The sequence below is a fragment of the Mustela putorius genome, unplaced genomic scaffold (genome assembly GCF_011764305.1).
Source record: "Mustela putorius furo isolate JIRA1106 unplaced genomic scaffold, ASM1176430v1.1 tig00003845_pilon_pilon_pilon, whole genome shotgun sequence".
NCBI lineage: Eukaryota > Metazoa > Chordata > Mammalia > Carnivora > Mustelidae > Mustela > Mustela putorius.
Genome location: NW_025421998.1, coordinates 20,874,623 through 20,889,247, shown reverse-complemented (window position 1 = coordinate 20,889,247; position 14,625 = coordinate 20,874,623). Strand labels below are relative to the sequence as shown.

Here is a 14,625-nt window from a genome sequence, read left to right as displayed (position 1 = left end):
GTCTCAGCAACAGATTTCTTTTTGTAAAAATAAAAATGGCAAAACAATGGCCCAAGTTCTGTACCTTTACCATTGGAAGAGGTATATTTTAAACTGACACTCAATGTGGGTGAAAGTACATGCATTTCTAATGTTCAAATTATATTGCCTTATGATTTCTCTCATCAGATTTCCAAATGGTATTTCCTAGTGCGTCAGCACTGCCCCGTGGATGTCACCAGTTCTATGTGAGGTGGTTTCCATGACACTGCAGCAACTGTCCTGTGACTTTATCCCATATTTTTAAAAGAAGACTGTTGTCATGTGGGAACGTGCCGAGGCAAGTCTCAGTTGTTAAAACAGTGTAAACTCATGGCCTCTACCCTATCTTTAGGGTGGTCTGGTACTTAATCCAATTCTTAGCTGAGCACCAGCAGGAAATGAGAGGTCCTTTAAAGAGAAAATTTGGAGCTTTTCAACAACAACCATAATGGTCACGATCTTGGTCATAGGTGCCTGCTTGATTGGCCAGCAGGCCTTTCCCTGTCTACACTGCCCGTAAGTATGGATTTCTGGCAGCTGGGGTTCTCTTGCAGAGATTAGCTTTCTGGCTACAGCTGATGGATTCAGACTGTCTTTTCTAGAAATGCGGAATTAAGAGTTCCAGCACATGAGAGTGGTCGTTTGCTGAAAAATGTTAAAGTCAGCATGATAAAAATGAGAATCAAACACTCCTTTTGCTGAGGTCCTCACACTTTTGGAGTGGGGCATCCCTGAAATTCCCCAGTACGCTTCTAGTAAGTTCTTCCACTGTTTTGGTAAGCCCTTTCATATTTCCTGCAACATAGGATCTTAAATAATACAACTGATCTTGGATAAAAACTTTTTCCTGACTCTTTCTCCCTGCCCTGTTCTTCTATAGACAATCCTCCCCACCCCCAGCAACAACAGCTTTCTGGTTGTGCCTGCTTTACCTTCTAGAGAACCGTGAGGACATTCTGCTTAGTAATGCTCATTTTTTTTTTTTTTGGTTGGATTTTCCATTGGAATCATATGCTGGTGTAATAGCAAGAATTAGTAAATGACATCCTTGACAGCTCAAAATATTAAAGTCCTTAGCAATCAAATTATAAAAATTATGCTGATGATATGATGAAAAGCAAATGGATTTATGTTAAAAGAGAACACAGACTTGTGAAAATTCACTTTCACCCTTTTGGAAAAGTTCTAGGTATTAGTCATTTTGCTTGAAGACCCAAGACTTCTAATTATGCTGAGTTTCACATCGGGAATATAAATCTATTTCCATCTTGAAAGTATATTAGTACTTTCTTCTTTTTTTGACATACCCTGAAAGAACAGGTTCTTTCTTCTGAGAGAAAAGACAAATTCCGAGGCAGCCTGCTTTGTTGACTTCCTCTCTTTGTTCACTTATATTATTAGGTTTCGTTTTTGAACAATTCATTTCATTTCTATCAGAATTGAAGCCCTTTATCCCCAAATAGCCTTTCAACAGAAGAGTCAAATATATGGAGCAAGAATGCTGAGAGAAGTTGGAAAAGCAGAAATGCTTTGGGGGAGGGAATGGAACAATTCATATTTTTTTTAATGAGGCACCTAGAATATTCTGTGGGCTTCCATCCTCCCGCTGTGCCCCCTCCCTCCATAAGAGACACAGGTAGATGTCTGAAAGTCATAAAATTCTCACTGTATTTATATTGGGAGGTGGGGGCAGGTGCTGTGCAGAATTACAACATTAGGAGAAAACCATACTTCTGTCGCTTCCTCATGGATCTAGTAAAGACCCGTGGGGGATACGAATCACTACAGAGTGCAGCCATGATGTACTCTTTGAAATCTATCTTCAAACTGAGTAGTGTGTCAGCTCGGAGTACCACGTTTGGAGTAACCACTGGTGTGCTGAAGTGGAGAACTAGAGGGAAATCGCCCCCCCACATAGAGTGGCAAGTCAGTGGTAACATGAGGGAGAATGTTGTCAATGGAGAAAGATGGCCGTGTGAAGCGGCAGGTCCTTACCCGCAAAGGTGCAGCTTCCCGAAGTGCACGACCTCCCTCCTCCAGCCCTGGGTGGTCCCGGCATAGTAGGTGCTGCTCGGGTGGTGCTCGGTGGAGCACAGCGAGCTGACGTGGCTGCTGCTGTGGTAGCAGAGGGGGAGCAGTGGGTGCCACGTCGCCCCAAAGTCCCTTGAGAACTCCAGTCTGACTGGATCGGAAGAGGAGCTATCGGTGGAGCAGCCCACGTTGATCTTCAGGAGGAAGGGGAAAAAACAGATACAAATTACTTCAGAGCAAGAGGCTCTGAAATGATTCACCATTTCATTATTTTCTTGAGAGTCCATTTTCCTGGGAACTGCCTTGCTGAAATATTTAACACTGTAAAATTCTGTTTTGCCTAACTGAGTAATATCATATATTACCTTCAAATAATAATTTTTTCATAAAGAACCTCAAAGGGCCTCATAAAAAATTTATTTTCCCTCATTTTATAAAAAGCTAGGAAGTGGGTAAGGCAGAGGCTGGCATGGATTCCAAATTGTACCTCTGGCCTACTTTCATAGCCAAACCAAGCAAACTGTAATGAAAAGACTGTTTCCTGACTTATAACCATTAGCCTTTTTTTCAGTCCGCTAGATAGGAAGACCTTCTCTTTTCCTTCGTGTGACACCTTCCAAATGATCCTCAAAGTTCTGCACGTGAAAAAAACCTCAATATGTATTCAACAAAACACAATTATTGTCCCTCTTTGTCCTGCACAGGGAATGCGTGTTCAGAAAGACCTTAGCCATTAGGGAAATAACCACTTCATTCCTTTCTCCATGCTTCCAAATAAATAAACTAAAACTTAAATAAATAAATGCACGTAATTCTTCCTATGCAGTTCTCCCTTCTTGCAGGTGAGATTACTATTTTCTTGCTGTTGTAGCACCCAGATATATTTATATTTATAATTTCTGTTGTTGAACTTACTCCTTGTACCTTTTGAAAAGTATCAACATTAGACAAACTTTTCAAATATAGGCATTTGTTTCTATCCAAGTCCTTCTGATAACAGAAGAGGGCCACAGGTGCTATTTTTTATTAACATTTAAACACGTATTTAGAAAATAGAAGGAACTTAAAATAAAACTAGAAAACATTAGAGAAAGTTTAAAATAGATACAGAATAATTTCTCTATGAAAGTGCCATTTGGTTTCTTACTTTTTAAAAAGAATTTAACATTTTATTTATTTATTTGACAGAGAAAGACACAACGAGAGAGAGAGAGAACACAAGCAGGGGAAGTGAGAGAGGGAGAAGCAGGTTTCCCGCTGAGCCATCGAGGTGCCCCACGGTCTCTGACTTTTGAGATGCAAGAGACAACTCTAATTTAGAGGCTACCGACGGTAGCTAGAGATTTCAGCTAGGAAACAAGCATTTTTGAAACTTTATCTAAGTTTTTGAAATACATACAAGTTTTTCTTTATACATTATTAATTTGCTCTCTTCCAAATTATAAGAGGTCCATGAATATTAGTGAAATACACAAAAATTATAAAAATAGTGTAGTGTTGTTTTATCTGTAAAATTCATGGCACCATGATAAATATTATATAAATATGCCAGCCTGGTATAAGAGTAGTTACATTGACTGAGTCTTAAGTAACACATAAAGATTGTGAAAACAGTCATATTAGAATAGTATGGCCTTTTTCATTTTTATAATGTTTAAAATAATTTATTTCAATAACTTCCCACTGTAGTAGGTAGGAAGATTATATCATAAATAAAGGACAAAAATTCCGATGTAAGACTTAGTAGGACAACTGGTTCTGCTAATAAAAATGAATTATGATGTAAAACCTCTTTTGTCCTTGGGAAAAAGGGAAAGTCATAATGCAGGAAAACTACCTGAGATTTTCCTTCTCTTTCCTGGCTTTTTGTTCAAGATAAAATTTAAAGCATTTCTGATAGAACAAAGTCAAGTACCTCGAACTGTATGATGGTGTTCTCATTCACATCCAGGTCGCGAGTGGTGATGGAATGCTCACCGACCTCATTGGAAACAAACACCATAGCTGAATCTTCCTCGCTGTTATGGAAGAAAACAAGAAGAAATCCGCTTGGGCAAAAGTTCACTGTGATTTATATAGAGCAAGCAAAATTTGTATAGACTTTTGTTTTAGAGTCTTAATGAAAGACTTACGGTGCTCCTTTTGAAGAATATGGGCAATAAAGACCAATGTTACCACCGGGATAGAAAAACCAATTGTCTTCTCTGGGTCCAAAATCAAATGTATCCAGAAGCATCAGAGGGTTGTTGAGATTGTTTCCATCAATAATGAAGTCATCAACAATCCAGATTTCTTCTTTCTTACCTAAGGCATTTTTGGATTAAAAAAAAAAGTTTTCCAATGGTGAGAACTGGAGGGACATGTTTGCTCTTTGGAAGAAAGTAAATGACAGAAGGGAATCAGTAACAACAGGTTAAATATATGCTTTCCAGACAAAGGAACACAAACTACACAACACGTCTTTAAAGCGATTCGAGTATGGAAAAATCAAGCTGTCAATCACCTTAAGTTGACAGAGCAAGGAACAGCCTCACTGATTTCAGAAAGCTGATTCGGTTTGAGAAATTGTGCTCCCCTTCCAATCAGTGCTGTGGTGTTAGAGCCTGTACTGCCACGAATGGGGTTTATGTTTTCAAGGTTTAGGAGAACCTGTAAGATATCTGAATCTGTGAGCACAGGGGTCAAGCCTGCAGATTTAAAACTGAGGTGCACGAGTCGATCTGAGGAGCCTCTTACTACCTTTTAGAGTCAGCTCATGACTGAGCGTCGTGCTGTAGTCGGGCTGAAGGGCTGTGGTCATGAAAACGCTGGTCTGATGCCTAATTTTATCTAATTGTTAGAACTACACAGAAGAAAATACTCTGTGTTATATCCTTTCAAATGCTTTTCAAAACTTCTATGCTTATTTAAAGTTATGTGGAACTATCTAAAAAACTAGTGAAATCACTCCTTGGGCTGTCATAGAACTTGATTCGGCAACCCAGCCTGGGTGTTGAAGGCAGGTACCTACTTTGCAGGGAGGACGGCAAACCCAGGCTGCCTTTGCAAAGCACTGTTTGGACTCAGGGGGAAACAAGGAGGTAAGACCATGCCAAGCAGAATCATCAAGATTCCTCAAGGATGCTTCTTTATTGTTTTCTACATTGATTACAATTCTTAGAATATATATATATATTTTTTTTTTCTGTACACACACACACACACACACACACACACACACACACATACATAATCTGTAAACAGGAACCTGTAGAAATAATCTGATGATTTAAATGAAGTTGCATGTGTCCCTCTCTCTCTCTCCTCAACCTATCACTTTTCTAATTCTAGCAGCTTTCTTCTCTTTTCTTGTTTTGGAAGCAGCTGGTGAAAACGATAAAGAAAAACCAGGTAAGCATTCCAACCATAACATGAAGACAATGATTCTCTGGATTGTGAAACTTGGTAGTATTTATATTTATTCATATTTATTTGGTGATTATAAAAGATTATTTCTTTCTGTTTATAATAAGTTAAAAATTATTTTTGGTTTACTAGTTATGAGGTAAATATTCAGGTTAAGCTTTAGAGCTAGCGGTACGTTTTTCTTATTCATTTCTGTGTTACCTTAAGCAAAGAATCTGCTTAATGGGATATCTCTATGCTTACTCAGGCCATTAAATGCATGATTTGGTAGAGTCTGGTCCTTTATAATCGGCAGTTAATAGAAATATTGGAAGCAATAAAACATTACAAATTTGTAAAATCATTTTCTGTAACCATCTGGAAATGCTGTTAAATTATACATTCACTTTAACTTATCAACGGAAGCGGGGTATGTGATAAGAATATTTTATCTAAGGCACTTTCTGCTTGGTGTGAGTCCCTGTCACTTTGTCATGGTATTTTGCTGCAATGTTGTTCTGTCTCACTAATGAAATGCCACACTCAGAAGAACTATTTATTCCTAAATGAATTCAGCAGGAATGTAGTTACAATTGATGAGTGACTAATGATAATGCTGAACTTTTTTTTTTTTAAGATTGTATTTATTTATTTAAGAGAGTGTGCTCCTGAGAAGGGCAGAGGGGCAGAGGGAGAAGCAGGCTCCCCTGGAGCTCTACATGGGACTCGATCCCACGATCCTGGGATCATGACCTGAGTCGAGGGTAGACGCTTAACCGACTGAGCCACCCAGGTGCCTCAGTGCTCAATTGTTTTTTAAAAACCTTAGCTCTGAAAAAAAAAATTAATAAAAACCTTAGCTCTGTAAGTGGCTTTAGCTATATTTACATCATCGAGAACTGACGAGTCAAGTACAAAGAGACACTAAAGATACATAAAGTTAATTATTCATTGAGACTCCTTTAGGTAAAATGTGTGTCACAGACAATGAAACTTCCCAGTTGACAAACACTTCCTCCACATCTTAGAAACAAACATGTTAAAAGCCAGTCAGTTTGGATCACAGGAGAACAAGTGCCTTCTTACCATTATTATAAGGTTGCCAGAGTCTGAACCTTGTAGCGTTGGTCTGGGCAGTATATGGCAAGGGAACATTAATGAAAAGTATGTTGGTTGTTTGAGGGAAGTAAAATTCATCCATCAAGTGCCAAGTGATTCCCCCATTGATGGAGAATTGTAGTAGAATAGAGTGAGACCGTTCTGGGGTACCTAGAGAGAAGACACCACAGGCATAAAACATACTGTGATAAAAGTGGGCACAAGGTATATTCTAAGACTATCCTTTTGGCATTGATGCATAAGCTGACTTATATTGCCATAGGGGCTTTAGAGTCCAAATGCTTTGGAGGCAACTTTAAGCAAAGTCAGGTGGGGCTTTCTGTATGACTGTATCTCAAAACACACACCAGAACTCAGATTTTCACACAATAGTATCTCCTTCTCTTTCTCAGATATGAACACGTATCTTTCGGTATTTCATTTAGGAAATCTTACATCAGAGAATTTTGCTTCTACGGGCATCACGATTTTATAAAAGGTCAAACATTTTAAATCTCAGGATACAAACAAAAATCTACTTGCAAGCTTATTATATCCTTAGGGCATTATTTGTCAGGGAAATGATTTAGTTAATACAAAAGGTCATAATGGCAAAGAGTTGTCTTTTAGGGGTTCACATCTATAAAAGAAAATCTAAAATGTCCCTAAGTTAAATTTTTAAAATTTAAAATTCTTACAACTAGGAAGTAGTGGTGGAAAAAAAAAGACTCAGGGATATAATGATAAATGTAGCTACCATAGAATTAGTATGATTACTACAGCTATATGAAATTTTTGCAAAATCAGTAGTTACCTTACCCTTACATTAAGATGAACTTATATAAAAAATTAATTAAAAAAAAAGATGAACTTATAGAAGCACATCTACATCTAGTTACTCAAATTTATGTCAGCTCTCCCATGCAACAGAATTTATGGGCCTCAAATCCATCGTTTCTTTGTGGGGGAGGAATTGTGTAAGGCAAGGGGAAATAATGAATTCTACCCATACAAATGACTTACCTTTTGCTATAAATCTAAGTGAAAACTGGACATACATAGTATTGGTACAGTCCAGATCTCTTGAAATAAGCATCCTCAGTCCTTCCTGAAAACAGAGACATATACATTAAACGACCTTATTTCATATGCAAAATTATTTTCCTTTGACTTTTATACACCTCACTTGCATTAGCTAAGTAATAGATGCATACACGTAATGATTCAATTATGTGTATTCACTCAGTTCATTCAAGAAGCAATGTTGGGTCCAGTTGAAAAGGAAAAATGGATCCTTTCCAGTTTCTTAAGGCTTTCATTTCTTATGACTGCATAACCCAATTTCATTGTCTCAACTCGACATCCCACTTTGCTGTGACGTTTATAAAAAGCAATGCAAAAATGACAGCATTACCTATCTGCAGGCCTTTTTAAAAAGTAGTCTCCTTTGACCACAGCATGCCATGACAGGCGTAATGAGGAAATGGATGGAAATTCTCTGCCAAGTGCTCCTGCTGGAAGTTGGGAACTAATAGGTAACTTTTTCAGGTTCCAAGGAGTCGTAGGGACTCACTACTCCTTTGTGTGCTCTGACAGCGCTGGGAAGCTCTCATTCAGGCTGACACAACACCCTCCAGTTGGTCAAGATAAATAAGGCATAACTAAGCGAGTCCCCATGCCTCAGCTGTAACTGCTCAGGCAGAGAAGCCAAAGAAGGAAGAAAGCGATCACATTAGCTTTGGCAATTTTTTCTGCTAATTAACTATTTCTGGATGCCTGGGATTGACAGCCCTGTAGCTTGTTTTCTCTGCATGTACACAGGACTGCAGTGACAGCCAGTAAAATAGAATTTCACTGTGCAAGTGTCCTAAGGTGCAAATAAGCCTTTTAGGGTCTTAGCTGTGACATCTGAATGAAGTGAATCTTTAGTGGTATAGGGCTGTGTGATACTGAGTGGACACCAGATTTCTTCCTTCCTTTCTCTCTCCCTCTCTCCCTTTCCAGATTTATTTATTTATTTGAGAGAGAGAGAGAGAGAGAGAATGAGCAGGAAGGACAGAGGGAGGGAGAATCCGAAGCAGGCTCTTTGCTGAGCAGGCAGCTCGAGGCAGGGCTTAAACCCAGGACCTTGAGATTATGACCCGAGCCAAAACTAAGGATCAGAGGCTTAATCAGCGGTATTATCCAGGTGCCCTTGGATTTCTTAGTGGTCAACTAACAAACACCAAATGTAATTTTAGCTAGAGAAAAGAAATTCATCCTCTTTTTCTTATTACCCAGCACAAAACCCCAATAACTGAAAAGCTTTAAATAGGACTAATTTTGTCATAGCAACCATATTACTGAATGCCTATAACATGCTAGGTTCTAAGACACTTTCTTCCTTTAATGCACATCACACTCATAAGGGTGAGATATTATTATCTTTATGATGCAGAGAAGGAGCCTAGAACTCAAAGAGAGTAACTTGCTCAAGACTGCACAGCTTAAAAGTATTGATGGGGGAAATCGAGCCCAGATGTGTTAGACTGTGAAACTTGTCCTCCATCCTTCATAGGATACCAGTGTTTCATTTACTAAATCATCTTCTGGTTTTGGGAGAAGAAATCCAGATAATGCTAAATTTAGAGTCTGAGAATCATTTAATACTGTCATGAAAAAGGAGCGGCATGTGAACCTGTCCCTGAACTTCAAAAAGCATCAACTCAAACTTCCAGGATTGAAGGTTACACTGTAAAGCCTTATATTTTCAGTCTTTTTTTTTTTTTACCCTAATAACTCATCGCCATACTCAGTCCATGGCACCGAGTCCATGCCTGTTCTTCCTGTCTCATGGTCGAGAGACACTCTCTCCCTCCTACCTTGACAGGCACAAAGCCTTGAATGGTTTTACAGTGTGGTGCTATGTGGACGTTGAGGTGATGAGGAAAGGCAGCTTCTTCAACTTACAAGGAATAAGCTTCGAGGTGGCTAGTTGGCAGAACAGGCTAAAAAAGATCCCTTGCTAACAACAATTAAAGGAGTATGATCACTCTTCCCCCTTGATTATGGAACCTAAGTATGAAGCTGTTCCCATAGGCAAGTACAAATCAGCCATGAAAGGACCACTGCACACCGCATCTTGTAGGAACAGTTATGTTGAAAGTGGGCACGATGAAAGTATCTTTCATGTTTGTAGTATTTGCTTGTAGTTCAGCACTTGGTATTAATTACATGGTGGAAATGTCAAGCCCTGCTTCTGTGCATATTCAAGTTCACGAACAGGTTTCTTTCCTCATCCCTTTTCCGGGCTCATTAATCCATTTGTGCTAAATGTGGGAGTTCTTTGGCATCCAACAAGCTATTTGAATAGCTGATCATACTCCTGAATCTATAAACATTAAAGTGAGACTATCACTTCCTTTTTAACGAAGGAGTGCCTTTCTAGGTCAAACTGCACCCTACTGAGTGGCCCACGCTGGGCCCTCTCTACATCTTGCAGAACTGAGAGATAATGTCTAATACAGATAATGCTTGGCTGCTCTTGCATTTGGACGGCTAAAGGGAAAATAGAAAACACTGTGCGTCTTCTTCCTTCATAGGATCTAGGGACCAGGTTAATTCACTGGCTTAAAAATTTATCAGGTAAAGATATTTAAATCATGAAAAGTCATGGGGCTCCTGCTTTTCGGTCTTGTCAATGCTGTAAGCAGATCGGAAGTGAGCTAGTGGTGGTAATCACAGCTAATGCCTCCAACAAGACTGAAAAAACATACACATGAAAACCAGCAGTTTCCATCCTGAAATGTTACCTCAATTTCTTCAGCTTCTCAGAGCTCGTAGGGACTAGTGAATCTCTCCGACCTCTAAGTGTTTTTTTTTCTCTCTCTCATCCAAACTTGAGACAAATTAGGTATTTAAATCAGAACGGTAGGCAGCCTCTATCAGCTATAACTGGGAAAGTTCCACCAGGCGCCTGGGTGGCTCAGTTGGTTAAGTGTCTACCTTAGGCGCAGGTCATGATCCCAGGGTCCTGAACTGGGCTCCCTGCTCAGTGGGGAGTTTGCTTCTGCCTCTACCCTTCACCCCTGCTCGTGCACTCTCTCTCTCAAAAATAAATAAATGAAATCCTAAAAAAAAAAAAAAGTTTCAGGGTATCTAATTTTCTAAGCATTGGATGTTAATCATGAAGGTTGTATGGGGGCCCATGCAGATTTTTGTGACAGATTTCACTAGCGCACCCTGTATTAGCCGACTTCCCCATGGTGGGAGAGACGGGATACGGCCTGTATTCACAGGGGAAGGTACAGTACAACCAGTACAGCACTTCACACAACTGCTTAACTCTTTCTCAGCAAACATCTAGGTTGAAACACAAAAACAGACTAACAATGTTTCAGAATGGTATTTCACTTGACTCCGATGTTTGGTTTTCTTCAAGTCACCAAAGGGTTCTATTGGCCGGAGGAAAAGGAAGAAAGAAAGAAAGGAAAAAGCAAAGCCCTTTTCTAAAGTCATTTTTTACAGTTCTCTAAGTTATATATTCAATAACACAGAAAATGCTACATTCTAGAAATTGCATATGCATAATTCATGTGTGTGTGCGTGCATATATACATATATATGTATATAATTGCAGCAGAAAGTAACAGGGGTCTGATCACCAAAGCGGAGGAAAGATTTTATGCCTAAGTGATCCTGAAAAATGATGATGGCGAACAGAGGAGGAAACGTGGTCTGGGCTAGAAGACAACAGCTTCATATAAAGTAATACACTATCTGAGCCGGTTCACAAACACATTTGTGTGGAGCAGTAAGGGAAGGAAGGAATCCCGATAGCAGAGTATAGAAGTAGAATCTTATCTGACCCCTTTAAAAATGAGCGATGTTCCCGATTTGATGGTTTCACCATTCAGGTTCCCCCTCTCGGCACCATATACTTCAGGCCAAAGGTCGGGATGTAGGTTCCCGTTGAAATCATCCTTAAGAATCGAGGGCAGAGGAACAATGGGCACACAGTAGGCTCCTCCAAAGCCCCGGTCACATCTAAAAGAGAAGAAGGAGGGGCGGAAAGGCATTATTTGTCATGAGTTCGAAAGTCATTTTTGCTTTTGCATCCTAAACAAAGAAACTGCCGGTTTTATGGACTTACACGCAGCGTCCCGCGTCGCAAACTCCTCTTCCAGAGCACAGCCAGGGGCAGCCCGAAGCCAGCACAACATTATCAATAGCCCACGTGTCAGCCCCCACAGTGTAGTTGGACTGAATCCATCTAAACCGGGTCCTGGGAGACCTGACCAAAGAAAACATACTTGGTTCGACAGGCATCCTTGAAAGCAGGAGAACATTTCCTTTAACTCCCCTTTCCCTCTGAAGAGCCCTCCTCCAAGTTCTCCTTCCCTCTTCTTGGAGACACTTAGTTCTCACACCAAGTGTTGGATGTTCTTTCCTGATGAACCCACCACTGCGAGAGAGTAGAAAACATGCTTGGTAAATATGTCACCCTTCTTTTCATACAGATGTCTCCTAATACGCCTGTGATGGGAAAGTTATCTTGGACTAGTGATTTATTGTGTGTTTGAACCACGCGCCAAATTTGGGGTTTTGGGGTTCAGGCTTTTCCTGCCATTCAGGATGAGGAAAGAGGCAGAATGGATGAGAAGCATGAGGAAAAGCACGAGGAAATGAGGTCCCGGCACTACTGTCCCTAAATGGTTTCTGAGACAGAAAATGGAAACCCCAGGGAAGTTCTGCCTCCATGATGGTGCCTGAGGTCTGGCTGCCGAAAGGTGAGGGCCAGAACCAGGTGAGGCACGCCCACATTTTCCATTCCATTTGTAATCTGCTCTTTGGACTACCCTGTCAGATCACCTTATCCAGAAATATACGCAGCCTGGGCCAAACCACAGTAACAGTCTCTAACTTAGAAATAGACCACAAAGCGGAAGTGGAGGAATCACTTGTTTGGAACGTGGAACCCAGCATCCTTGAAGTAGAATGTCAACAGCAGCATTTCCAGTGCTATTGTTTCCAGACACAGGTTCTCCCTCAGTGCAACACAGCTACGGGTGTGGTAGCTTTAAAGTAGAAATCGAATCCCATCACCACTCCACAGAACACCCTTCCAGTGATTCCCCAACAAATGGAATGTCAAGGCCAAGCTGCAGAATGTCTTCCCTTCCCACATGCCCTCTTTACCAGGACTCGCTATTTATTCAGAGTTGGGCCCTTCCAGGAAGTTCCCTCAGTCCCCCTAAACTCAGGTAGTACCCCACCCCGCATTTCAGTAACATCCCTGGGGACTAGCAACATCACCATTTTATATCATAAATAACTGCTGAGACGTCCAGTGTCCCAAATAAGATCTTTGGATGCTGGCATCAGTTTGTTAATTTTGTAATAGAGTTCTAAAACAAAGTAGATATTCAATAAATGTTTGTTGAATAAAAATAAAGCGAATAAATGAGCTACCAGTAAGCATTCTTTAAAGCACAGGGCGTCCACAGCGTTTAGCTTCAATGCTAAAATGCTCTGGTTTCCTGCATTTTTCCCTGCCATTTGGTGGTACATCTCTGAATCAGACTCAAATCAGCAACATGGAAACCACTATGAGTATTTAATTCTAGTGAGTGTTTAACACAAGATGCTGGAGGTTAGTGCCAGAGCTGAGAAGCCAACGGGCAGCGAGGAGACCAGAACTGAGCAAAGTTGGGACACTGCTGCAAGTCCGAAGCTGGAGGGACACTGTTGGCTGGTGCCCAGGGGCCAGGGTCCTGGTGGGGGGCCTTCTTTGGGAGTGGGAGCCACTGAAGTTAGCCAAGATGCTCTTGAGACAGAAAGGGAAGAGAAGGGATATCCTGTTTTATCTCTGTTTCCACTCTGATTATCACGCCAGGTTCTGCTACTAAATCTATCTGGGAGCCTACAGACGCAGGAGCCTGGTAAATGCAGCCTGCAGAGGCCAATGTGGCTGAATTCCAGAACACAGCAGTGGCAGGGCACGGCGGGAATGGCACGCTCTCTAACCAGCCACCTCAGGACACACTGGTTCCTAGAAAGATCCCCAAATTGAGCCTGCTGTAAGCCCGAATACAAGTTTTGAATATAATCTGAAATCCCAGGAGGGGAAAGAGAGATGTAAAAACAATATGAACATTCTGAAGGAACCATCTTTTTACTCTCACTGTGGTACTGAAAATAAAGAAAAAACAAACAAAAAAGAGGGGCGCCTGGGTGGCTCAGTCATTAGGTCTCTGCCTTCAGCTCAGGTCATGATCCCAGGGTCCTGGGGTCGAGCCCCGCATCAGGCTCCCTGCTCAGCAGGGAGCCTGCTTCTCCCTCTCCCACTCCCCCGTTTGTGTTCCTTCTTTTGCTGTCTCTCTGTCAAAAAACAAATAAAATAAAATAAAATAAAGAAACTAAGGCTACTATTCTTCCACGTGTGATGATTTCACATACTGCTTCACATGAACAAATATTTCTCTGGTTGTTGGGTAGATATGTATTTTTACAACAGAACAGGACTACTTGTACAACTGGCTCTGGTGGGCAGGCTTCCTGTTGCCAGAAAACAGGAAAGTTCAGACCTGAACTTTTGGAACTCACTAACACGTTATAAAATTGCAACCCCAAGTGCCTTGTTCGTTCCCCCTCCCCACCGCTCCACGCAGACTCCCTGCGTAATTATCATGAGAGCGTCACAGAATTGCCAAGCGGAATCATGATTACTTTCACATGAGGTGACAGGAACCTAGAGTTCTGAAATGAAGCCACATGGCAATTCTCACATGGTGGAGAGTGGAAGGTAGACGGTGATCCGCTTCCAATTCTGGAATCTTTCTGAGGTGTACACAGAACTTTCTGTGTAGTGCAGGCAGCCAATGGTGGGAGGTACACACTCCTCGGTGACCAGATGCCAGTCCCTGCCATTGTTCAGGGAATACTGGAGCTGGACGCTGTGGGCCTCACTGAAGGGCTTGCTGCAGCCCATGCTCATCTCAAACTGCAAGAAGGTCGATGCCGACACGTGGAAGTCCCAGGTCTCAGCGTAACGAGGTTTTCCTGCAAAAAAAAAAAAAAAAGAAAAGAAAAAAAAAGAAGTTGAGTGGTAGC

General features: G+C 41.1%; 1 protein-coding gene across 3 annotated transcripts in view; it reads right to left on the bottom strand.

The window, feature by feature from the left end:
* Positions 1-14,625, bottom strand: part of RELN (reelin) — a 495,439-nt gene that overhangs the window by 72,159 nt on the left and 408,655 nt on the right. For all 3 annotated transcript variants that reach the window (XM_004739578.3, XM_004739579.3, XM_045089693.1), the window contains exons 34-41: positions 14,301-14,574; positions 11,666-11,806; positions 11,382-11,559; positions 7,558-7,642; positions 6,523-6,705; positions 4,185-4,356; positions 3,968-4,070; positions 2,017-2,246 (exon numbers count right to left, since the gene is read on the bottom strand). In XM_004739578.3, coding sequence (XP_004739635.2) covers positions 2,017-2,246; positions 3,968-4,070; positions 4,185-4,356; positions 6,523-6,705; positions 7,558-7,642; positions 11,382-11,559; positions 11,666-11,806; positions 14,301-14,574 — 1,366 coding nt within the window. The remainder of the gene's footprint in view (positions 1-2,016; positions 2,247-3,967; positions 4,071-4,184; positions 4,357-6,522; positions 6,706-7,557; positions 7,643-11,381; positions 11,560-11,665; positions 11,807-14,300; positions 14,575-14,625) is intronic.